Here is a 27,436-nt window from a genome sequence, read left to right as displayed (position 1 = left end):
AGGACACTCTCAAGGAAGTTCGTGTAGAAATTGATTCTAGATCCAGTTCTCGAATTGCTAGAAAAAGCAGTAGAGAGTCTGCATATAGAAAAACTTCATGGAAGAACAATTCAGTGGACAGTCCAATAAAAATGAGAGAATATTCGGAAACAGAAGATGACTCTGATGTGGAAATGCAAAACAATACAAAGCACAAGCGAAGGACTGGAAAGAAGGATTACCATAAACAGCAAAGAAGACCTTATTTAGAAAGAAGGGAAGCTAATCCAAAAGAACTGTGGGAAAAATGTCATCATAATGATGATGCCATTCAAGCAATCGGCAACTTGGAAAAAAGCTCAGTCACGATAATACGTGCTGGAGTTGATGAGGTTGTCAGGAATGTTTCGTCAGACATTAACACAAAGACAATGTCCAGTAGTAACAAAAATGAATCATTACTGGAATATAATTCACGACCAAATTCAATAACAAGAAAGGTGCGTCATGACTACAAAAATGACGAGTCACCAATGGAAGCGAACTCACTACTGGCTCAGAGAATAAAAACACAAAGATAACAATGATGAATTATCAAAGGAAAGCAGCTCACGTCTCAGTCCAAACAAAGATGAAACTCCTCATGAGAAAAGAAGAATTACCAAACGAATCTCCCCAAATCTGCGGCAGAATGAAAGTCCTTTTCATGGCATTGAAGATCCTTTTAGGCCATCTTCGAGGAGTCCAATATTATGTGAATTACAATCATCCACAATCGTCATGGCCCCCAATACGACAGGGAACGTAACGCCGGATTCTAAAAAGTCAAAGAGTTTGAACAGGATACGGTCTGTTGGTAAAGCTCTGACAGTTAAAAAAATATTGAAACAACCGATAAAAACTGAGACGCCAGAAGATGATTATGATACTGATCTCGAGATAGACAGTTAGTATATGCATATACCTTTTTTCTCATAATTCATTCTGTCTTCTTCTTTGTTCCTTCCTTTTTGTGGGTAGTTTTTGTTGTTGTTTTTAGGGGTTTGTTTTGCTTGTTACTTCTGATTGGATTTTGTTGGGGGAACTGTTTAAAGAACTAAGAATGTTAATATTTGGGGACATCCTTAAATTGGAACTTAATCAAGATGGTATAAAACGCGTGCGATGTGTTTGGCAAAACCTGATATTGTAATAATTTAAATAATATTAACATTACTTATGCTTGACTTTATTTATAGACGGATTTTTCCGATTGTCGCCCTGCAGTTTATGACGTTGTCGATAGATGGCGTAACCGTACGGCCGCCATTAAGGGAGTAAAATGCACGCAATAATAACATGTGACAGCATTGCAGCTGGGTGCAATTTCAGGTTTTATTACTCTTTTGGAACGTTTTGCTAAAGCAAAACCAGTCTTGAATAATTCAACCTCATTTAAAGATTGTATATTCATATCAATATCGGTGGAAATCTGTGAATGATTAAAAACATATAATAAAGTACCTATACACGCAATTACAAAAGCATAGCGAATAAATTAAACACACGCAAGTGTGAATAATTTTTATGGTTATTAAGTGAAACTTTACTGAATGCATCCTAAAATATAGAAAAGTATTTCAATTATGTACGTTTGTAGAAAACGTGGTGTACCATTTTGAAAAAAAGATAGACTGACCTTAGATCTAGAGTAGATGTCAACGTTTAGCTGTTACTATTATTAGCTTTGGGATATTCCAGATGTGATCACATGGGGTTGAAGTGGGTCGTAGTTAACACTGCCAAATATTTATCTCTTATTTTATTTTTTTTTTTTTTTTTTTTTTTAAAATTTATATACATGTATACACACTATGTAGTTATTATGATGTTAAATGTGTGTGATAACATGATAAATAATTTACTGACGTTACACGCATGCATGCCACACTGAAAATCGCACCTCACCCATTTCGTCGAATTTTTTTAATTATTATTTTATTATTTTTATTATTAATTAATTAATAAATAATAATAAATTAAAAAAAATATATTTATTTATTGATTTATTTATTTGTTATTATTTTATAATTATAATATATATTTTTTAAATCATCTTTTGTTTCTTAAAAAAAAGTTAAATTAGATTAATCATACACAGTATAGGCTACAACACTAAATTACTCCGAAAATGTGCTTCTGGTTTGTCATAAAAGTTTCTATATACTAGTTAATTACAAAACGAACCCCTTTGACGCTTACTGGTGATGACCAAGACAAATACAAACAAAACAGGAGCATAGGCTGGTGGGGGGTGGGGGTGGGGTCATCTTTTAGCCTCGTCCGCTGAGGCTAAAATATTGTTTTAATGTTCAATACATTAGGCTATACAAGTGTCCAGGGAAATTATATTTGCTTGCATAAGTTTAAATTATTCGTTATGCTTTTATATTCGCGTGTATGGGCTATATACATGCTTTATTATTTACGTTTTTAATGATTAATACACTTCCACCAACTTTGATGTGAATCTACAATCTTTAAATGAGGTTGTATTATTCGACATACTGGGTTTGCTTTCACAAAATGTACTAAAATGGTAATAAATATTGAAAATGCACCCAGATGCAATGCCTTCACATGTTATTATTGTGCGAATTTCATTCCCTTAATGGCGGACCGATCACGTGATTATAAATATGGCCGCGCACAGTACTTTGACGTCACTGGCCAATAAACCCGTCTATAGGTACTAATATGATATTTATCTAGATATTTGTATCAAAGTAAAACTTAGTACTGTAAATTGGAAAATATTTGCGAGCACATTGTGGAATTTTAAGCCCAGCAGTTTCTCGTGTCTGGCGGTGAATTATATATATTACACCATAATTGACATGATCTTTAGTACCAAATCCTAGATTCGCATATAAACATATACAATTTAACCAGACTGTATAACGTTAAATTTATTACTTTGAAGAACTTTAAAAATAAAATTTTAAAAACATGCCAAAACTGATAAGACAAAAACATCATTTGACTTCCTGACATGTAGCCTTTCGCTATTGGATCTTTGGCGTACTTAAATTATTGATGTGTCCAAACGTGAAATAGTGGTAATTCAATACACACAAGCAAAGTAATCATCGCTGCTATCGTGTACCTCTGGGTATTGTTACGGTTAATTAGTACTCTCGTTATCACTTACATTATTAATTATGTTGCATCACTATGGTTACGAATACCCACTCCAGTAATTTATAATTAACATGGATTTTCATTAATGTAAAATGTATATCAGTGGGGAGTTCTGCACACATGCCTGAACATTGAATAGAGATTGTCACTGACAATTTTGTTAAGTCCTGAAATATCTAAGGTGGTTGTGGGTGATGTCCCCAAGGATATGATGGAGGGGGAGGCATTGAAGGGAAGACTAAGGCAATGTTCTGAGTAGAATATTGGAAGCAAACAATAAGTAAGGTACCTGTTTTACGTTCCATTCTGTCGATTTTCTGGGCGGGACGTAGCCCAGTGGTAAAGCGCTCGCTTGATGCGCGGTTGGTCTGGGATCGATTCCCGTCGGTGGGCCCATTGCGCTATTTCTCGTTTCAGCCAGTGCACTACAACTGGTATATCAAAGGCCGTGGTATGTACTACCCTGTCTGTGGGATGGTGCATATAAAAGATCCCTTGCTGCTAATCAAAAAGAGTAGCCCATGAAGTGGCGACAGCGGGTATCCTTTCTCAATATATGTGTGGTCCATAACCATATGTCTGACGCATTATAACCGTAAATAAAATGTGTTGAGTGTGTCGTTAAATAAAACATTTATTTTCTGTGGATATTCAAATCTTCCAACATTGTTTTGGAATAAAAACACCCAGAACTAACATTTTGAATCATTTCTAGTCAAATGTCCCTTACTCGTGTTAACGTCGTTGGTAAATAATTTTGGCGTATCAAACATAAGCTGTAGTTATAAATAAGAATAAGTCATTTTAAAGACAAACATACACACAGCACGAGACACACACGCATATCACACGCCACGCACACGCACACACACTCCACACACGCATACTACACGACACACTCTCACACACAACACACACATACCACACAACTCGACACACGCTCAAGGAACCTTATGCTCATGTCTCATCTACACGGCTTTTTTTTTACAATAAAAGGACCAAATCATGATTTAGTATATTACGCTGTCCTACAATGAAATATTATGGCCCAACACATCGCTGTTTGGTTTGTGTTAGTGCATATGAGCCACATCTATGTAGAGTATTTCAGGTATCTCGTGTCAACAAAAATTGCACATTGAGTCATTTAGTTGGTCAAATTAGGGTACTTTTTAATTTTCACTGAAATCATCCTTTTGTTGTAAAAATATATTGAACAAGTTTTATGTTAAAATTACCGTGGTTTGCAGACAATTCAGTAATCTTTAAAATAGGAGTTATTTTATATATCAAAAACAATTGGTCTTCAGGTTCAAAGGTTATTGCAATTTATGTAAATGTACTAGTTCGTTATGCTTTTCTTTCAAATACAGTCTATACCTCATGCTATATGGTCATTAAGTCTTCAAAAATTAAGTGAAATTAAATCATGTTGCACTGGATTTAGAAATAAAAAATGCAATAATTGTTAATGTTACAAAACCTTAACAAAATTAAGGCAACTTATAAGTTTGTCACAAAAAATCTTAAGTGTCCGAAACCATCTAATACTTTTTGACTTTTTTCTACATCCATTTGTGGTTTACAAGTCAGATGTACGGAGAAACTCTGCAAAGTAATAGAAAGTTGATGTAGCTGAAGGATTTGAAAATAATACACACTGAATGTTGATTTGTAGTGTCCGTCACTGTAGTGTCTGTAACCTTTCAAAAAGCATCATTATACAGTGTTTCTGCCAGAACGAAAGGTTTGGGTATGGCGCTATGGAATTGAATGCAACCACAGTCAACAGAGGGGTATGGGGGCCTCCTCCAGAAAGAAACGGGTTACGTTTAGGGTTACGTTTAGGGTTAGTGTTAAGAAAATCATACAGTAATGATGAGGGTAATTAATTTTGTCAAAAGGTGAACATTAAAAAAAAAAAATTGCCAAAAATTTCCGTATGGCGCCTTACCCGTTTTACCCTATGGCAGAAACCCTGTTCTAAATTTAGATATTTTTATTTTTAAAAATACCAAAATATGAAGTTAAATGTATTTGTATTTTATTTTGTAAAGCTATAATATGCTAAGATAAGAACAAACATAAATAATATAGCTGAATTTGTAATTGTTATTTTCATTCAGCATTCACCCCTGAAATGCTAGATCCTATACACAACCAGGGACTTAGGCTTTGTCTTGGTGCTTTCAAAACATCTCCTGTGGAGAGCTTGTACGTCGATGCACACGAACCTAGTTTGGGTGCTAGACGTGCAAAGCTTTCTCTGCAGTATGCTACAAAGATTAAATCAATGCCAAAACATCCTGCACACAATGCGGTGTTTGATAATAAATATATGAAGTTATTTGATGCGAAACCGAATGCGATTCGAACATTTGGTCTTCGCATTAAGCAGTTTTTATCAGTTTCCAACATTGATTTAACAGACATTTTGGAAACGCCTTCATATTTTATTTTGCCACCTTGGTGTATCAAACCACCAAAAATTGTATTCGATCTTGTGCATCTAAAAAAAGATCGCACAGATGCAGTTATTTATAAACAACATTTCATGGAAATCCAAGAGCGGTACTGTGATTACATTCCTGTTTACACAGACGGATCACGGGATGGGAATTCGGTGGCTTGTGCTACAGTGTTTCCATCAGACACAATAATTTCCATGAGATTGCCCGATTCAGCATCAATCTTTACTGCTGAAATTTGGGCAATCATTAAAGCCCTGGAACAGATTAAGGATTCATATGCATCCAAGTATATTATTTTTACAGACTCACTTTCGTGTCTTCAAGCTCTACAGTACATGAAATTGGAGCACCCCTTAGTTGTGATGGTGATACGAAAGTGTGTCTTTTTATCAATTGCCAATAAAGATGTTATACTGTGTTGGGTACCCAGCCATGTTGGCATTAGGGGTAACGAAAAGGCAGATGTTGCTGCCAAGTCTGCTTTGAACTTGCCCCGTGTCCATGTTGGTGTCCCCTACAGTGATTTTAAATTTCATATTAACCAATATATCTTTTCGACTTGGCAAGATGATTGGGACGGTGCGGTTGCGAATAAGCTTCATTCTGTCAAGGCAGTCCTGGGAGAGTGGCAGTCATCCTACAGGCGATGCAGGAGGGATGAAGTAGTCTTATGCCGTGCCCGCATCGGCCATACATATTTGACGCATTCATTTATTTTAAAGAAGGACCCTCCTCCTCAGTGTGAACACTGTCAGTGTACACTGACTGTGCGGCACATTTTGGTGGAGTGTGATCATCTCAAGCCGACAAGAAATGATATATTTGGCAACAGAAATGTTTTGGAATCGTTTAAATTCCATCCAATGTTAATTGTAAAGTTTTTGAAACACTTTGACTTCTATACAAAATTTTAAGATATACTTAACTTGATTTTATATATTGTATTATACTCCCCCCCCCCCCCCCCCCCCCCCCCCACAGCTCCTTACACTGTGGTTTTACATGAGTCTATATAAATATGTTCATATACTTACCATTTGTGACACCCAATAGCCGATATATATTTTTGTGCTGGGGTGTCGTTAAACAAACATTCAATCAATCACCCCTGAAAAGAACAAAATTATGACTAGCAGGACATTCCTCATGCAGAAACTATTTCTGAATTGTGTTGAGTGTTTAGCTAATTTTTAACTTGCATAAACAATTAAGTTCACAATGAGACGTAACATTGGAAATAGAATCCTACTAACAGCAGACTACTAGGGGTGTTTTACATTCAGTAAGGATTCTCTGTAGTGTCCGTAACCAAACAATTAATATAGAAACGTTGTGATAAAATGTAACTTGCCCACAACTAAGTTATTAAAAGTCAACCAATACCAATAAGATATAGATTTCATATGAATATGATATATTTTTACAAATTACCATTTTATTACATATTTGTTTTAGAGTTTAAAGTGAAATTAAAAAGAAAATCAGTCAATTATTTCCTAAAATGTACTTTTACAAACAAGTCATATATAGTAAACGCTGACACAGTATACAAGTAGCAATCTTGATAACCACATCTTTTACAGACACTACATTGTACCAGATGTCACATCCAGCCATGAACAGTTAGATTTGCTGCTGATGAAATGGAAACCATTAATAATCATCTGAAGCATTTTAAAACTGTATTTTTCAAATATGGGAATTTTTATTTGTTTTGGTTCAAAGATAATTTATAGATATTTCAAAGATGAATGATTTGGTTTAAATGTACTATCACCGTCGGTTTTAACAAGGTTACTGTTAATTGATGTTAACAAAGTTACCATTAATTGATGTTAACAAAGTTACCATTTATTTTCTGACTGTTTTATGAACATTGTAAGCTAAAGAATGCATATCATTACTTTTCTGACAGTAAATATATGTTCACATACTGTGTATGTACATTATGATTTTATATCTAAAAGCCAGGTTTTATTTGGCATTGTCCGAAACAAAATATTATTGACTTTACTAGTTCATGTTCTTTGCCCGTCTAAGTTGAGTGTAAATCAGTATATTGAGGTTTTAAAATAACCCTATTACAACAAATAGTTGGAACTGGTTATAATTTTAAGATATCTCATCACAACTGGCTGTTTTATTTTATCTCTTATATTCATATTTATTAGTCACATGCTGCATAAAAGCATACATGGTTCTTTGACATCTTAAATAAAATAAATACTATGTTCACAATTGTTCATGAATCAGACATCCTGGCAAATAAATACTACAATGTTAGTTAGATGAAGTCCATTTATGTTTTGTTATTTATATGATTGCAGCGTTCGTAACATCAAGGTGAAAAAAAGAAGCTACTGTCATAAGCATAAACTTGGATTTGTAATGCCCATTAGTACATTTTCCAATAGTAAAATGGGCATACTTTTATTGAAATAAAATTTTGTTAGATCTCCCATGAACTGTTAATACAAACAGAAATTAAGTATGAAACATTTTATGGCTATGGTATACCATAATAGTAAATTTATGGTCAATATAAAATATTTCAACAATATATAAATATTAAAACAACAATTATTACACCATTAATTTGTTGGAATACATTAAAAAAGTAAATAAACATTACTTTAGTTTGTGTCTTTGTAGGGTTTTTTAATATTTTGTCATGGTGTTATAGTACCAGTGTTGTGTTCGAAACCACCCTTTGTTGGAAGATGAAAAAGACTCATAACTTTTTTCTCAGTGATATTTGCTTAAACAAAATGTTTGACTTACAAACTTTAAACATTCTACTTCAGAAACATAAGTTTTGAATACCACAATTAAACATTATTTTTGGATCCATGTGTGAGCGAATGGTTCCCTTTATTTTAAAAACTCGACAACCAATTCTCTTTCTAATTGTTTACAATTGAAATAATTGAACTTTTATTGCTTTGATGTCAACATAATGACTTTTTTTTTTAATAAAATAAAATAACATAATTTCAGCTTCTGAAGACTACAACTCCCGCCAGAAAGAACACCGCATGGCCATTTCCCGCCAAGACACGGACATAGGTCATCACTCGTATGAAGAGGCGTGTGCCAAATTCGGTTCCATTCCCTTAAGGCGTGTCCTCAGCCAACTATGGTCCACTCACATGAATCTGCAACATTTGGGTCTGAATATTAATGAAATGAAAGCGCTGTCAGTTGCCCTTATGGTAAGATAATTGATTATTGATATCCTTACGTCACTATTTCACTGGTGCCTCAGTTTTACGTTTTGTTATTTACTTTTAGGTACGGTACATAAAGTAGTCTATGAATGTTACATATTGACGGGCCAAGCTTTTAAAACCTAAGGCATAGTTTTTACTATTAGAGCCGTTTATGATCACTGAAATCAAACATTACATATATTGTATTGCTTAGATTATCCATTTCTGCACAACCGAAGTGTTTTTGGTCATCCTGGTGTTTCTAACACCACAAAATGCATTTTTCATATTTTTAAAAACGCACGTGCGTCTGAGAAGTAACGGTTATGGAATCACGTTTAGTCTAATTTTAAGGGTATTTCAATGAATGAATGAATGAATGAATGTTTAACGACACCCCAGCACGAAAAATACATCGGCTATTGGATGTCAAACTATGGTAATGCAAATAAAGTGATGATCAACATCAATATAAAAATTCAAGGTTTAAACAAAAACAGTGTAAAGAACTGTGCCAAAAATACAAATATCACAGAATTTTACGGACACCGAATTTTACTCTAAACTTCAATTTGTGCTGTATTGGCCATTCTCAAAGAGAATGTTACACCCCTGCACCACGGTGAGGTTACAGCACGCGCAGGGGGGGGGGGGGGGGGGGGTATTTCAACGTCACAGAGTCTTGTTTCACCGTTATACCGATCAACAAATAGTAACAACTAACCGTGAACCGCTATTCTGGATAAATAACTTAAGATTAGCACGAAAATACATAGAGGATAATAAACAAGTTCCCAGTTTTTATCAAATTTATATCCCGAGTGAAATAATTTTCACTTGTCACGAGCTTTAGCGAGTGACAAATGAAAATTATTTCACGAGGGACATAAATTTGATAATAACTGGTACCGAGTCTGTTATTCTATTTATTACCCTAGGTATTGTTTTGTTTTTTAAAAGCCTTTATTTTCAATGTAGTCTACAACGGCTACACGTCCATGTATATAGAAACGACGTTAACTACTTTACTGTTCTGGGTATTGCTTTAACTTTGTATTTTATTCACGATTCACGGATAATTTTCAAAGCCCAAAGTTCTATATATTCTGTAAAGAATATCTATAATAAATTGCATTAAACAACCATTTTATTACAAGTTTAACACTGAAACCAGAAAGTCATAAAGACAAACTCTTTAAACTACGTGACGTCATTGTGTGTGCTTTGCCAAATCGTGATGACGTCATATTTAGTACCGACAAGGTGATTGGTTTGTTGGCGTCAAATCGTCCAATAGTAGTGTACGTTAAACCAATGCATGATAATTTCTCATTTTTATTTTCCCGTTAAGAGTGCCTGCTGGGGCAATACATTTTAACATTACATATTTCTAGTGTTTGTGGGGTTTTTATTTTGTTTTGTTTTGTGTTGTTGTTTGTTGTGTTGTTGTTTTTGTTTTGTTTTGTTGTTGTTGGGTGGGGGGGGGGGGGGGGGGGCGGGGTGTTGGGGTAATTTTTTTGTGTGGGTTTTGTTGTTGTTTTTGTTGTTGGGGGGGGGGTTTGGGGGGTGGGGGCGGGGAGGGTGGTATTGTTGATATCACCCAGTAGTCTGTTACTTCGTCGTATAGTAATGACACCGAGGACTTTCAGAATTGATCAAATGAAGACACCTTAATTAATTTAAGCCGTTAAACTTTGTTTAAACACAGCACTCAAATTAAAGAACTTGATTTTGATGATAATAATGTTTACGGAACAAATAGTGTTAAACACATGAGTTTTATTTGATTTCTAGCACAGTACTCAGATCAAAGAACTTAACAGTGTTAAACATGAGACTTTGTTATAACACAACATTCAGATTAAAAACTGTTAAATATGAGACTTTGTTACAACACAACATTCAGATTGAAAACTGTTAAACATGGGACTTTGTTACAACACAACATTCAGATTGAAAACTGTTAAACATGGGACTTTGTTACAACACAACATTCAGATTGAAAACTGTTAAACATGGGACTTTGTTTCAGCACTGGCGGGACGTAGCCCAGTGGTAAAGCGCTCGCCTGATGCGCGGTCGGTCTAAGATAAATTTCTGTCGGTGTTCCCATTAGGCTATTTCTCGTTCCAGCCTGTGCACCATGACTGGTATATCAAAGGCCGTGGTATGTGCTATCCTGTCTGTGAGACGGTGCATAGAAAATATCCTTTGCAACAAACGTTCTAAGACTTGTGAAAATAACCAAATGTTTGACATCCAATAGCTGATGATTAAGCAACCAACGTGTTCTAAACAAAACATTTTTTTTACTTTTTATTTTAGCACAACACTCGGATTGAAGAACTTGATCTTGATGATAATGGTCTGAATGGGAAATGCGTTAACTATGTTGCTGATCTGCTGAAGACCAACTATTTCATCACCAAACTCGTTAGTTACAGTATGCTTGAACGAAAACACACATATACACACATGATTTTCACAATTAATATATAATGGAAATATGCAATCAAATCATAGCAACAACTACACCTGCAAATACCTCCTCGCCTCTCTCTCTCTCTCTCTCTCTCTCTCTCTCTCTCTCTCTCTCTCTCTCTCTCTCTCTCTCTCTCTCTCTCTCTCTCTCTCAAGCACTCGCCTCGTGTGCTTGGGTCCCAACCACTGGTATACCAAGGGCAATGCTCTGTGTTGTACTGTCTGTGTAAAGTGCATATAAAACATCACATGTTGCTAACTGGAAACAATGTAGCGAGTTTTCTCTAAGACTGCAGTGGGTGGGATTTAGCTCAGTCCATCACCTAATTTGGTTTTTCTCGTTCAAACTATTGCACCACAACTGGCGAAATGTCATGGTGTGTGCTTCCCTGGCTGTGGGAAAGGGTTTATAAAAGATTCCTTGCTGCATTAGGAAACAATGTAGCGGCTGATGACTACGTGACAGAATTATCAAATGTTTGACATCTAGTCCACCACGAGAGAGGCGATTTTTGGCCTAACCTAAATTTCTCGGTTATAGTTTTTTTAATGTTGTTTATTTATCTTTGGGGCATATATAATAATATCCAGGTGGGTGTACAGTTGTCACCCTTGAGCGAATTCAAGATGGCTGCCATGAGCTTTAAAAATCAACAAAGTGCTATATATTTGTAACCAGGTATGATGGAAGCATGAATTGTATGTATTTTTGTATGTTCTAAAAGACAAGGAATTCATTGAAATAATTATTTGAAGAACACCGTAGAAACCATTAATATAATATCCAATATGGCCGCCAAGGAACTTGATAATCAACAAAGTGCTATTTCTCTGTAAATAGGCATGATAGAAACATGAATTATGTCTTTTTGTTTGTTTTAGAATTTAACAATTAAACAATTATCTTTTTAAGACATACAAAAAGAAAAATAATTAATGTTTTTATCATATCTGGTTACAGATATATAGCACTTTATTGAGTTTCAGATTCCTTGGCGGCGATCTTGAATATTTAAAATTTAAACTCTACACCCACCTGGATATCACCACATACACCCCAAATATAACTAAACACCAATTAAACAAAATTATAACCGAGAATTTTGGGTTATGCCCGTCTGCTGCCGGACTAATCCAATAGCCGATGATTAACTAATCAATGTGCTCTAATGGTGTCGTTAAAAAGCTGTATTTTATCAAATATTTGATAACCAATAGCCAATAATTAATACATTAATGTTGTCTAATGGTGTCGTTAAACAAACCAAACGTTAAACTCTCTCTCTCTCTCTCTCTCTCTCTCTCTCTCTCTCTCTCTCTCTCTCTCTCTCTCTCTCTCTAGGTTCATATAGATTGGATGCGGCGCGTGCATGCGGTCTGGCTAAACAATCGAAATACATTAGTTTCAATTAGAGCGTCTAGCAGCAGTGAAATAATCATGCATGCCCAAACCGCAAGCCATCAGACGCAACAGTCGGACTGCACACACGAACCGCATCCAGTGCATATGAACCTTTACACACGTACGTACGCACAAGCACACGTGCACGAATGCACGCACACACACTAGAGAGAGGGGTTGGTAGAGGGGGGTAATTTCCGATATTTTATTTTATTTAAGTTAGGTACTTACTTACTTACTTACTTACTTCTCTGTCTTTTTTGTATAATGTTACATTTTTTTAAAATGCAGAATCTAAACAATAACGACATAGGAGAGAAAGGTGCTGTGGTAATATCGGAAACGCTACAGACCACGAACTGGTTGACCCACGTCAGTTTGTCAGGTACGTTACATAGTTAGGATGCATTTCAATACAATCAGTGGGTCGTATCATCGAATCTATGATCTTCCTCTCTCAAATAAATGGGCCACTTCCCTTTCCAGCCACAAATCCGTTGTTGTTACGATCATCATCAGCAGCAGCATTAAAATAAAAATAAATGCAGTTCAAAAATCATGTTTCCTTCATATCTTTGCAGTGAGTAAAATACTACATTTTAAACACATCTTTGTTATAAAACTCTATTTTCGGGGGGGGGGGGGGGGGGGGGGTCTTAAATAAAATTTTGTTCATACTTCCGTGTACTTTGTTGTTTAATATTCTGACCCTACTTATTGTTACCATTTTTAATTCATATGGTCCTTTATAGTTCTGGAGAATTACATTTAACAGTATGGTTCATTCTGTGTGCCTATATTCACCCATTCTTATAGGAACTCACTTGGGCGACGACGGTATGGCGTACATAGCAAATGGACTGGAGGTAAGTCTGATTTATTGTCTGTACTGCACTGTAAACATGGCGACCATATACTAATTTCATCCAATCTGATTAAAATTAGCTCTAACTGGATCTACCAGTAGATCTAACAGCATTGTGTAGACTCCCATGTCCAGGTGACATTTCATCTATAAATGACAATTTTAATATCGACCAATTACACTACGCCTTTTATAGCGTTATTCGGGAGCATACAAATTCTAAAAATATCGGGCGAGACTATGTATGCAATAGGTGTAGTAATAAACTCTGGACTGTATACTAGTATAAACAGATTTTATGGGCTATAGCATCACGGTTTTTTGTTTCGTCTTGAAACGAATTTTATATAAACTTTTATATTGCAATTAGTTTCCGGCATACTTCGTAATTCACCCGAATCATTTCGTATACCCTCGGCATAATCCCGAATGTTTTCAAATTATTTTCAAATCACTGGCATGATTTTGCAAGTAAGGTTTTGATTGGTCGAATGAAAAGTCAACTGGACATGAGTTCCAACGGGCTGCTGTTAGATCCACAAGTAATAGTGGAGCTAATTTTAATTAGCTTGAATTTTATCATTAAGCACCTTACAAATACAGACCTGTAGGAACCGAGGGAATTGTGACCGCCTCCACCCCCCCCCCCCCCCCCCCCCCCCCTCCATATACACACACTTGAGGAGCACGAAATGTAATTTAGTTTTTTGTTCTTAAAAAAAAGCTAAAAAAAAATACGATGCAAAATATTGCTATTTGTTTTCCAGATGCTAGGGGATAGCACTGAATTCAATTTGTTTTTTAATTGGCTTTGTGTCCTCCACCGCCACAACAAATATCATTCCTACAAGCCCGAGCTATGTGTTCGGTAGTCTTTAAGATGATTTTAAGATGTGGTTTCTATATGGTCGTCACATATTTGTGCCATTCATTGTAACTAACACTATGGACACGTTGGTCATTTGTGATACATGTTTTGTTTACATCTAGGACGAACTACTAAACCATGAAAGCAACCGAAACACCCGTCGCCCTTCTGCTATGTGCATTAAAATTATCTAAACTACTGTTGGTTTGTGTTAGTATAACCGTGCTCTAGGTTCTTGTTAATCAATCCTACCGGCCTCGGTGGCGTCGTGGTTAGGCCATCGGTCTACAGGCTGGTAGGTATTGGGTTCGGATCCCAGTCGAGGCATGGGATTTTTAATCCAGATACCGACTCCAAACCCTGAGTGAGTGCTCCGCAAGGCTCAATGGGTAGGTGTAAACCACTGCACCGACCAGTGATCCATAACTGGTTCAACAAAGGCCATGGTTTGTGCTATCCTGCCTGTGGGAAGCGCAAATAAAAGATCCCTTGCTGCCTGTCGTAAAAGAGTAGCCTATGTTGCGACAGCGGGTTTCCTCTAAAAACAGTGTCAGAATGACCATATGTTTGACGTCTAATAACCCATGATAAGATAAAAAAGTCAATGTGCTCTAGTGGCGTCGTTAAATAAAACACACTTTTGTTAATCAATCCTGCCATGTCGCTTGTAAGTTGTTTCTTTTTTATCGTCATGAATATATTAACATAAACATGTGTCATGTTGGTTAATTGAGAGATGAATATAATATAATAGAATAGATGTTTAACGACACCCCAGCACGAAAAATGCATCGGCTATTGAGTGTCAAACTATGGTAAATGCAAAAGTAATGTGATGAACATCATCAAGATTAAAATTCAAGAGTTAAATAAAAACACAGAGTAAATAATTGAAAAAATACAAATATCACAGATAGATAAAATTAAAATTTAGAATAAAAGTCAGTATTTCGAAGAAATTGTAATAAAAGTTCTGGATGGAATCGAAATGATTTCTTTGTCCAAATACATCTTGTTTCTTTGAGATGAGTACACTCAAACAAAATGTGGCGTACGATCAGAGTACACTGACAGTGTTCACACTGAAGAGGAGAATCCTTCTTCAAGATAAATGAATGGGTCAAGTATGTATGACCGATGCGAGCACAACACAAGACTATTTCATCCTCCCTGCACTGCCTATAGGAGGACTGCCACTCTCCCAAGACTGACTTGATAGCAAGAAACTTATTCGCAACCGCATCCACCCAATCATTTTGCCAAGTTGAAAAGATAAATTGGCTGATACTGTGTTTAAAATCAGTATAAGGCACACCAACCCTGGCATGAGGCAAATCTAAAGCAGACGTGACAGCTGAATCTGCCTTTTCATCACCCCTGATGCCAACATGGCTGGGCACCCAACACAATACTATATCTTTATTAGCAATGGATAAAAAGACACCTTCGTATCACCCTCCCAAGTTATGGATTGTCCAGCTTCATATTGCATAAAGCTTGGAGACACGAAAGTGAATCTGTGAAAATAATAAATTTGGATGCAATCGAATCCTTGATTTCTTCTAAGGCTTTAATGACTGCCAAAACGTCAGTACTAAGATTGATGCCGAGTCAAGCGGTCTCATGGACAGTATTGTATCTGAAGGAAAAACTAGCACAAGCCACAGAATTTATTTCCATCCCGTGATTCATCTGTATACACAGGAATGTAATCACGGTACTGGTCTTGAATTTCCATGAAATATTGCTTGTACACAACAGCATCTGTACGCTCTTTCTTCAGATGCACAAGATCAAACACAATTTAGGTGGTGTAAAAGACTATGGTGGTAAAACAAAATATGAAGGAGTTTCCAAAGTATCTGCTAAATCAATGTTGGAAATCAAAACAAAAAAACCGCTTAATGCGAAGACCATCCTAATAGCATTTGGCCTTATATTAAACAACTTTATATATTTGTTATCAAACACCGCATTATGTGTAGGATATTTCGGTAATGATTTAATCTTGGTGGCATACTGCAGAGAAACCTTTGCAGACAGACAGACAGACAGACAGACATATATTTTTATTCAAGTCTCACCATGTGTACACATGTTTAAAAACATTAAAATACAAAAATACAAGAATAAAAATACACAAGCCATAGCATACGGAATTACGAGAGACTGACATTAAAATAATATTTTAAATAAAATCTGTATATACTATATATATATATATATATATATATATATATATATATATATATATATACACACCAAATAATTATTACATAAAATAAAATAAAAAAGGGGACTTGACGTCGAGTTAAAGTAGAACATAATTGTTTAACCATATTAAAATATAAATAATACAAATTTAAGAATACAACAGTGCCCGACGTCGGGCCAAAATTAAAAATAGGGTTTTGGCAGTATTAAAAACCAAATCTTTGTGGGACATTAAAAAACAAAACTTGTGCATGTCTGATAAGAGGTCATACGGGTTGTTAAAAAACAGAGCTAAATCTGTTAAATTAAAACGGAAGTCGGTATACATGGGGCACACGGTTAAAACGTGAACCTCGTCTTCCACACTACTATTTTGACACATAGGGCATATGCGGTGTTCCACTGAAAGGTTCTCATAGCGCCCAGTCTCAAGACGAATTGGGACAACCCCGCATCTAAATTTTGCATATGCACTCCTGTGTTGTTTGGGTATCATCACAGTAACGTAATGTTCATTACCGTATTGGGTTTTGAACAAACGGTAAGAGCGCAACTTGCCAGCGTTATTTGCAATGTCATTTGACCATGTGTACTTTAATTTGTTTGTATACTTTTCTAAAACGTTGATAACCAATGCTATGGGTATTACACTATTTACATTTAAAAAGTTATCCATACTGAGTTCCTTGAGGAAAAGGCGTGTTGTGTAGTTTGAGTTTTTACATTGTCTTGATTGTAGGTTTTTAGCCCAGATAAAAACGTGTCTGTTTAACCTGTCCTGGTTCATGTTGACGAGCCTCCTCCACTGACCCAGAACTGCTATCAACTGAGACACAATTAAGTGCTGCCAACCTATATCACCGTTTACCGCAGCATTTGGTGTTTACTTTCCTACACCCAGGAAATATCTGGCCGCCCGATTTTGAATTTTATTAACAACACTGTACTCTCTAGTTCCCCACATCGTTGCACCGTATCTAATCACTGTGTGTGTTTTACCTGTGTTTACAAAACCACGCTTTTTACATGGGTTACCCGCAGATTTGGAAAGGGACATAAGCGAGGAATAGTTTACACTTCATCACTTTGCAGCTGAAACTCGTTACCGGTATATTATTAGCATTCGAGATGGAGAATTAGCTACCTCCTCCCCTCCCCCCCCCCCCCTACCCCCACACAAATGTGGAGCAAACCTTCACATTCTGTCAAAAATGATGGACATATTTTGGAAAATGAGCTGGCCTGAAAACGATTCACCATGTATTTCCATCATTTTACTCACAATATTAGTTATAATCCATGTCAAATGCTTACAGAACCCTACACAGCTGTTGGTAATAATGCAAATATGAATAAACGTTTTGTTATTGGCATTTCCCTTAATTCTAACATAATATTAAAAAACAAAAGATGGGACGCGTACGTCTTAAAGCACCGAGATAACGTATGGTCAAATTTTCAAAACTGTGGACCTGTACTGCCTTGTTCCCCCTTTATTAAGACGAGACAAACACGAAAGTATGTCATTATAAGACTGCAGTCTATGATAGACGTGTATTGCTTTGATACCGGTGGTAACTGATCAACTTCCATTACTAGTACTTCCTGTTTTCGTGCAGTTCATACACCATGAAGAAAATGTTTATTTTTTACTAATTTAATAAATAACTATATTTATTACCCCCAGTGACCACTCATAATAAGGAAAATATTTTCCGTATTTTTTCAATGAGAAATATTATGCAGTGTTGTGATGTACAATATTACTGGATGATTTGACGCTTACAAACCAATGACTTTGTCGGTACTAAATATAACATCATCGCGATTTGGCAAACACACAAAATGACGTCATGTACAGAGTTTGCGTTCACGACTGTTTTAATATTAAATTTATAACAAAATGTCATTTTAACGCAAATCATTATTTATATTTTTAGCAGAATAACGATAACTTTTGTTTTTGAAAATTATCTGTGAACGTGATTAAAATGCAAAGTTATAGCAATACCCAGAACAGTGTGTAAAGTGGTTTACATTGTTTCTATAGCCTACATGTACGTGCATGAGCGCCTAAAATAAAAGCGTTTAGAGAAAACATAGCTGGGGTAATAAATAGAATAGCAAACTCAGTACTAGTTATTATCAATGTATGTCCCGAGTGAAATACTTTTCATTTGTCACTCGCTAAAGCTCGTGACTACTAAAAATGATTTGATTCGGGACCTAATTTTGATAATAACTGGTATTTCGTTTATTATCCTCTATATATCTCAAGTGCTTTGTTGTTCATTCGCCACGAACATGGTGAAGGGGTGGATATAATTATACAAAAAAAAAAAAGACATCTTGTCTAAAGGGGGAGGGGGTTCAAACCCCCTGCCTACGCCACTGTTTCTGTAGTGACTTCAAATGATCTCTAAAATACGTTCACATTTCATGGCTCTGCAATACTGACGTAAAACACGATTTTGCTGCCGAAATTATCCATGAAGAAAAGTTACTTTGAGCAAACCCAGCGAAAAACCACCTCAAGGGCAGGTTTAAAGAAGCAATACAGTTGTAACCCAGTGTTAAACTAGGATTACTGAAAACCAGACATGTGAAATGCACAGTAAACATGACCCATGGTTTAACCTAGGTTTAAACCATATGTTTCCAAAAACCACCGATAACCTAGACATATGAAATCGGCCCTAAAAATAATCTATCAACCACGTCCAACACACTATCCCCGCAGGTAAACACTATAGATGTTTTGACCACCGAATTGTTTCGAAATTGAATTACATTCGATTTGTCACCATTAATCATCATTTTGTTTTTCTTACACCATATATTCAAACAATTCGACATAGCTTGTAAGTCAGTTTCATTCTCTGCTAAAAGCACCAAATCATCGGCATAGAGTAAAACAGAAATTGTCTCATAATTTATGGATACCCCTTTTCCGAGAGCTTTAATGGATATGGCTAAATCGTTAATGTACACATTGAAGAGAATGGACGAAAGTAAGCAACCTTGCTTTACACCACAATTAACGGGAAACCATTCCGTGTTAAAACCGTTAATTCTTACACACGTTGCATGTCTAGCACCCAAACAAGGTTCGTGTGCATCAACGTACAGGAGATATTCTAAACGCACCAAGACAAAGCCTAAACTCCTGGTTGTGTATATAGGATCTAGCATCAGCAAGTAAGACTTGCGTACTGACCAATACAGAATGCATCCATAATCAAGTTTTGACCTCACGAGAGATCTATACAGACAGAGCATAACCTTTCGGTCTGCTCCCCATTCCATGTTACCAATAACTTTTAAAATATTGAGAGCTTTTAAGCTCTTCTTTTTCCATACTTAAGATGGGGCACAAAAGATAGCTTCCTGTCAAATATAACCCCCAGAAATTTAGTCTCTTCCACAACTGGAATCAGACTTTTGTCCAGAAACAACTGTGGATCTAAGTGGAGACCTCTTTTCTGGCAGATATACATACAAACCGTTTCTGTCTTTGAGAAATTGAGGGATGATTACACCCTTCCATTCCTGCGTTGATTTGCTCTCACCGTGTAAGCGAGGACTTTGGGGGCAATGTGATTGTGGTTTTAAACACACACCCCCCCCCCCCCACACACACACACACACACACACACACACACACACACACACACACACACACACACACACCTCAATCCGATTTGTTTGGGAAAATTTTCATTAATTTTTTTTTTAAGTTTCATTAAAATAAATTTAAATGCACCATTTCATGTAGAACAAAGACAACAATAAAAATCGCAGCATGATTATTCCCACCCCCAAAGCGACAGTGAGTTCGTAGATTCTCCCTGCGCTGGTGTGTTTAATATTTTAGTTTTCATTAGATTTGTGATTGTTACACTGTCTTTTTCAGGAGAACATGACTGTACAGTGGCTGGATTTAAGTCACAATACAATTGGTGTAAACGGCGGTCTACATATTGGTCGACTGTTAGGTACGGTGTTTATTTACTGCGGTTTTAATAGGTCTAAAATAGGTTGGCAGCAGTCAAGAGTATAGCTTCTATATAAAATAAACACAAGCCACACATTTTGAATAATAACAATAATGCAGAATTATGACAATATATTACTGCGTTAAAATATATAGTTGTGTCGTTCTACGTGGATATAGAACCGTATGCGATTGTGGAGAATGTTACTTACGTTTTGTATGTGCAACCCCAAACACTGCCATCGCCGTTTGTTTTCAGTGACGTTGTATAAAAGTACGAATCTAAGTTTAGGGATGCATTCTTAAATGTTCATAAATATTACATAAAATGTTACATACAAATTAACGAAACTGGAGATTTGCGCATTTTCAATAGCTAGTCACTCGCAAAATATACATAACAATAATCTGAATTAAACTGGCTTGTTGCCAACAATGCAGAAGTTTAATCCATATTAATATATGTATACAGCTTTGTGTTTGGTTTATTAAATGCAAAATGTTTATATTTCAGGTAAAAATAACACCATTGAGTATATTGATTTAAGTTGGAACCAGATTCGACTTGCAGGCGCTGTTGCAGTGTGTAAGAGTTTGCAGGTGATTCTCTTTCTCCACTCCCCCCCCCCCCTCGCTCTCTCTATCTCGCTCACACACACACACACACACACACACACACACACACACACACACACACACACACACAGTCACATACACACCACAATGTATTTTTAATAATCCAATTAATTTTACATTTTGGAAACGTTTAAACATTTCCCTTACTTTTTTTTAGGTGTTGGGAATCGATGAAATGTTTAGATCAATCATAAGTTTGTGCAAACCTATCAGTTACCGATTTGTAATCTTCTACTCGATATCATATATGTTGGAGGTATTGGGTTTGGTGCTGGTTGGTGGGGTGGTGTTGGTTGTTTATTTGTTTTATTCAATATAAAAGGTGGTAGTATTTATATCCATGGTGTATATGTTGATCGGAACGCTGCATTTATCAGTTTAGCCACATATTGTTACGACTTTGGATTTGATTTTGTGGTATACATAACATAAAAAAACACACTCTTCAGCTGAAATGTATCTGCCCACTTGGTAGCTAAATGAAGTACAACCTACTTATAATAAACACATATAACCGTTGGAAGTGTGGGGGGGGGGGGGGGGACGGGGGCCTATGGCCCTTCCCCAGCTGAAGATTATGTACACACCCCGAGCTGAAAGACGAATTAATACAATTGCTGACCCCTACAGTTGCTGGCGTTTTTACACATATTTAAAAACATAATCGTGTCATTATTAGCAAATCCTAACTGAATTGGCTGTTTATTTTCTTCATTTTTAAAAAAAAGGATTGTCGACGATGCATGTTTCTTGGAATAGCTTGTACAATTACGTTTAGAAAAAAACAAAGGCTTTTTGACGATGAATGTTTCTTAGAATTAATTGGCTGTTTACATTTAGAAAAACAACGGTTTGTCGATGATGAATGTTTCTTGAAATGAATTGGTTGTTTACTTTTAGAAAAACAAACGCTTGTCGACGATGAATGTTTCTCGGAATGAAAAGCTTGTCGACGATGAATGTTTCTTGGAATGAATTGGTTATTTGTTTTTAGAAAAAAGGCTTGTCGACGACTCGACGATGAATGTTTCTTGGAATGAATTGGCCGTTTACTTTTAGAAAAACAAAGGCTTGTCGATGATGAATGTTTCTTGGAATGGCTTGAGCTTTGAAGGAAGTCTGGCTGTGGGAGAAGCGCTCAAGTCGAACAAGATGTTGGCGACGTTGGACCTGACTAACAACCGCATTAACTGGGAATGCATTCCCTACATCGGCCGTGGTCTTAGAGTGAACAAGAGTCTACAGGTCCTGGAGGTAATCACCGACACTAACCTGCAGCATGTGCACTTTATTAATTGTTCTATATTACTCATTCGTATTCCAAATGGCGCCTGACTCAAACATATAGGATGGGAAACTCTATCAACGTGCCTATATCCAATTACGGTCCAGGTACTTCCACCCTGGGCACAATCCCATCCCATCCCTTCCCACAGGACATGTATCAGTTATTTCTCACAAATACCTCAGCACATTTTATTTGGTGTCCAACTAACATAGTTGGTAAACATGTACACTATAACTGTGACATCACACTATTAACTTATCTAAACATTTCCTACTAAAACTGACTTTGGCAGTTTGTTTATTAATTTATTTGTTAGGATTAATCATTTACTGCTTTATTAATGTGTAAAATATCAAACAAGTGCAATGCCATTTGTTAATATGGCAAGGCATTTAATAAAATAGCCTAACCACAATACAGTCTGCGTGTGTATGTCATATATGCATATTAGTCCAGTCATTTAAGTCAAAATTTTGACAATATCGTGACATGTTGGCGCAAAGCACCAAATTTGGCAGAGTTGTACCTTAGAACCATACAATTGTTTTAAGAGGGGGATAAACGATTTTAGAGGTCAAGGTCAGGTCAAGGTCAAAGTTCAAATTTTGACAGTGTCAGTAAAAGCACGTTTAAAGCACTAAACTGGGCACAAGTGTACTTTAAGATCATAAAGTACAGCTAAGATGCGGCTTCCCATTGTCCCAAGGTCAAGGTCAAATTAAAACTATCGCATTGGCTGCCAAAACATAAATTGCTCTTTCTCACTTAAACTAAAACATGATTGGACTTTAGTGGTAATAAATTTCATTTATAATAACGTCTTGTTAACTACGACATCCAAGATGGCCGCCAAATGGTCGGCCAAAGAACAAAATTATGTTAGTCAGATGGCAAGGCACTGAACCTTGCAGTTCGGTACCAACAATTCTTCTTTCTAGTTTTGCATTTGTGGAAGCTGCTGATTGAGGACCCGAGCAGTGCAAACTTGGCACCTTTTAGCATTTTAAAATATTCAAGATGGCGTCCAAGATGGCTGCCAAAACACAGAACACAGAACTGACAATATATCTGATACCTGCAGTCACCTATGACAAAATTGTCACCTATGACTGGGTTTTAGGGTCAAGGAATTAATTTTGGACTACCCCCAGCTAATAAAGATATAGGAGCGTCATTTAAATCCAAGATGGCCACCACTATTACAGCGATTGATTTATAAGGAAAATGATAGATTTTTGTATTGGTGAGTTTTAATCCAAAAAGGCAACGAAAGTAGTCGTCAGACGTAAGAAATTGGCATATCCTAACTTTTACCCAAAACAATACTTTTTACTTCAAATACAGGGTATTTGGGTGCAAGAACTTCAGTTATTGAATAATAATACTTCTATTACGGAGAGGTTTTATGAGTGTTGGAATCCTATGTGTCAACCAAAATGGCTGCAAATAGAAATAAATGTTATGTTTTGCATTAGTTTAGTTTTAATCCATCTCTGGTAACATTATCTAAACTACCATGTGAAATAATAATTCTTAAGCCGCCTGTTACATCTATGTGGTGGACAATCTAAATAAAATGCCTCATCATATAGATTATGTCTGTAATGCCAACCGTAATCATTGATGTCTAGCTAAGAACTGTGGAATAACGTTGTATTATTCCCATGTTCTGTCCATTGATAACGAGTATCCATTTCAGTGTACCGGCCTCGGTGGCGCCGTGGTTAGGCCATCGGTCAACAGGCTGGTAGGTACTGGGTTCGGATCCCAGTCGAGGCATGGGTTTTTTAATCCAGATACCGACTCCAAACCCTGAGTGAGTGCACCGCAAGGCTCAATGGGTAGGTGTAAACCACTTGCACCGACCAGTGATCCATAACTGGTTCAACAAAGGCCATGGTTTGTGCTATCCTGCCTGTGGGAAGCGCAAATAAAAGATCCCTTGTTGCTAATCGGAAAGAGTAGCCCATGAAGTGGCGACAGCGGGTTTCCTCTCAAAATCTGTGGTCCTTAACCATATTTCTGACGCCATATAACCGTAAATAAAATGTGTTGAGTGCGTCGTTAAATAAAACATTTCTTCTTCTTCCATTTCAATGACCATAACAAATTGTCTCAGCAACAACATAATTCGTTCAACCTCAACTTTACTCACCTTAACATTGCAGTTATTACTTTATGTATCCCGTAATGCCTATAATATCAACAGAAATAGAATACAAATGTTAACAAAAGGGTTGTTGCCCAAAATAGTATTCGAGTTTGAAAATACACCACAATGTTAGGTGGCTAAGCAATGTACACACACGGAAAACTTCACTTTGAACACCACAATACCCAGCTAGCGCAGTTTGGTTAAATATCTGTATCAACTCAGCGCCATGATTTCAGAGAGTGCGGGCTTCTTTCCACATGGAATAGCTATTTGAAATATACTCTTCAAAAGAAGAAACGCAAAACCACATTGTCGTAACATTTGGAGAATTGATTTAATTATTGAATGGTGAGTCCGATAATTACCAAATGTTGCAGGATTGTTCACAATTCACTCTAATCCATTGTGAGTAAGTGATAGGACACACCACCAAGGTCAAGGTCATCTGGAGTCAATACCGGGTGTGGCCTCCGCGTGTGTTGACAACTGCCTGGCACCGCCTGCCCATTGAAGCAACCAGAGTACGGATGACGTCCCGGGGGATGGTGGCCCACTCGGCCTGCAAGGCTGCTGCCAGCTCGGGCAGGGTCTGGGGCTGTGGTTGTCGCTGTCGGAGGCGTCGGTCCAACTCGTCCCATAGATGCTCAATTGGGTTCAAATCCGGTGATATCGATGGCCAAGGAAGGACATTAATGTTGTTGTTCTGAAAGCCGTTGTGAGACGTGCTGTGTGAGGCCTGGCGTTGTCATGTTGGAACACTGTGTTGGCGTTGGCCATAACTGGAACGATGTGTGGCTGGAGGATCTGGTCAATGTAGCCCTGTGCATTCAGGTTGCCCTGCACGTGGACCAGGTCAGTTCTGCCAGTGTGTGAGATGGCTGCCCACACCATGACACTACCCCCGCCGAATCTGTCCACTTCCTGCACGCAGTTTGCCGCATAACGTTCACCACGACGCCTATACACGCGACATCTTCCATCATGACGTCGGAGCAGAAATCGGGACTCGTCACTGAACCACACCTGTCTCCATCGCAGTTGAGGCCATTGTCGATGAATCTGGCACCACTGCAGTCGGAGTCGACGGTGTTGTGGTGTTAAGATGACACCTCGAACTGGACGTCTGGCACGAATTCCTACCTCACGTAGGCGGTTCCGTACGGTCTGGTCGGATATCCTGCGCAAACCTGGTATTGCTGCGGCTGTGGAGGTGGCAGTAGTCAATCGTTCCCAAAGGTGGCGTACCCGGATGTAGCGGTCCTGCTCGGGGGTAGTGACCCGTGGTCGACCGGATCTAGGGAGGTCACGTGTTGGTCCATGTTGCTGGTAACGGTCCCACAGTCTGGAGATGGTGCTTGGGGACACATGGAATGCCCTGGCAACGGCCGTTCTGGATTCGCCTGCGTCTAGTCGGCCGATGGCATTGTTTCTCTGCGGTTCACTGAGACGTGGCATGTCCTGGATTGTCAACTGTCGGCCAGATACAGAGGCCAGGCAAGCGAACACCCTGCACTTTTATACTGTCGGTGTTCATGTTGCACGTGCAGACAACGCACGTGCAGTGGTGACATGGTTTGCACGTGGCTGCGTTTTTGCGAATATTCACATTTTGGAACTTTATTGTACAGTAGCTGCGTTTTATCGAATGTAACCGTGGGAATGTGTTTGGGACATGCAATGACCTTATATTCACAAAGCATGAACCGGTAGGAAACATAAAATCGGAGTTATAAACCATTTGTACCCTTTTGCGTTTCTTTTTTTGAAGAGTATATGTTGTAAATGCTTCATTTTCTCACTAGCCATAGTCTGTATCGTCTGCATGCGGCAACACATTATGTAGCTGTTGTGGTGACTTGTACATACCAGCATTTAAATCCTCAAGTTGACAAATTTAATTATTTAGGCAGAATTTTTATTACTATTGTTTTTGCGACCCTCAATATCATAGCAGCGGTAATAGAAACTGCACATATTTGTGCACTTTGTTTCTTTAAATCTATGAAGGGGACAGAAATAAAATGTATATGTTAGGATTAATCATTTACTGCTTTATTAACGTGTGGAATATGAAACAAGTCCAATGTTAGTAGTTAATATGACAAGACATTAAAATTTTAATGAAATTCCCTAACCAAACTACATTCTGCACGCGTGGCAACTGGTCAAGATGCAGTGGGCAATAGTTAACTCTGTGTGTAAGAGGTCAGCCATCGATAGCTGGCCTTGTTATTAAGGGGCCCGTATAGGGGTTTATGTGGGTTTTTTAAAAGTATTATTGTTGTTTGTAAATTAAGTTCTGGGACGAATTTGCTGAAATTTGGTAGTTGGTTAGGTGACAGTATGTGCGTGTATGTGGATTGGGTGTAATTATGGATAAAAATAGATAACAGAAGTCAGTAAGAAGTTACAGTGTGTGCATGTATGTGGGTTGTGAAGTGGTGGTGGTAATGATTGCTGTACTTAAAAGGACACACCCTAGTTACGTTTATTTGTTAACCATTACGGCGTTGTTTTTCGCTATTAAACCCCATTTTTCACAAATAAAATTGCACTTTACTTACATTTTATTATTTAGAATACACATTTCCATTCACCTGAAGTGCTTTTTGGTAATCCTGATGTTTGTAAAACCACGAAATGCATTTTTTGCATTTTTTCACAAGACGTGTTGTTGAGAAAAAAACCGTTAAG

General features: G+C 37.2%; 1 protein-coding gene across 1 annotated transcript; it reads left to right on the top strand.

Moving 5' to 3' along the window:
• The first annotated feature begins 759 nt into the window (after positions 1-759).
• Positions 760-22,634, top strand: LOC121386015 (leucine-rich repeat-containing protein 74A-like). Its single transcript, XM_041516810.1, has 8 exons — positions 760-925; positions 8,628-8,842; positions 11,165-11,272; positions 13,014-13,107; positions 13,539-13,588; positions 20,583-20,664; positions 21,178-21,263; positions 22,359-22,634. Exons 1-8 carry the CDS (start codon positions 760-762, stop codon positions 22,632-22,634), a joined length of 1,077 nt encoding a protein of 358 aa, XP_041372744.1.
• The last annotated feature ends 4,802 nt before the right edge of the window (positions 22,635-27,436 follow it).

Source organism: Gigantopelta aegis, chromosome 12 (assembly GCF_016097555.1).
Source record: "Gigantopelta aegis isolate Gae_Host chromosome 12, Gae_host_genome, whole genome shotgun sequence".
Classification (NCBI taxonomy): Eukaryota; Metazoa; Mollusca; class Gastropoda; order Neomphalida; family Peltospiridae; genus Gigantopelta; species Gigantopelta aegis.
The sequence above is the reverse complement of the archived record's forward strand: the minus strand, read 5'-3'. Positions and strand labels throughout refer to the sequence as shown.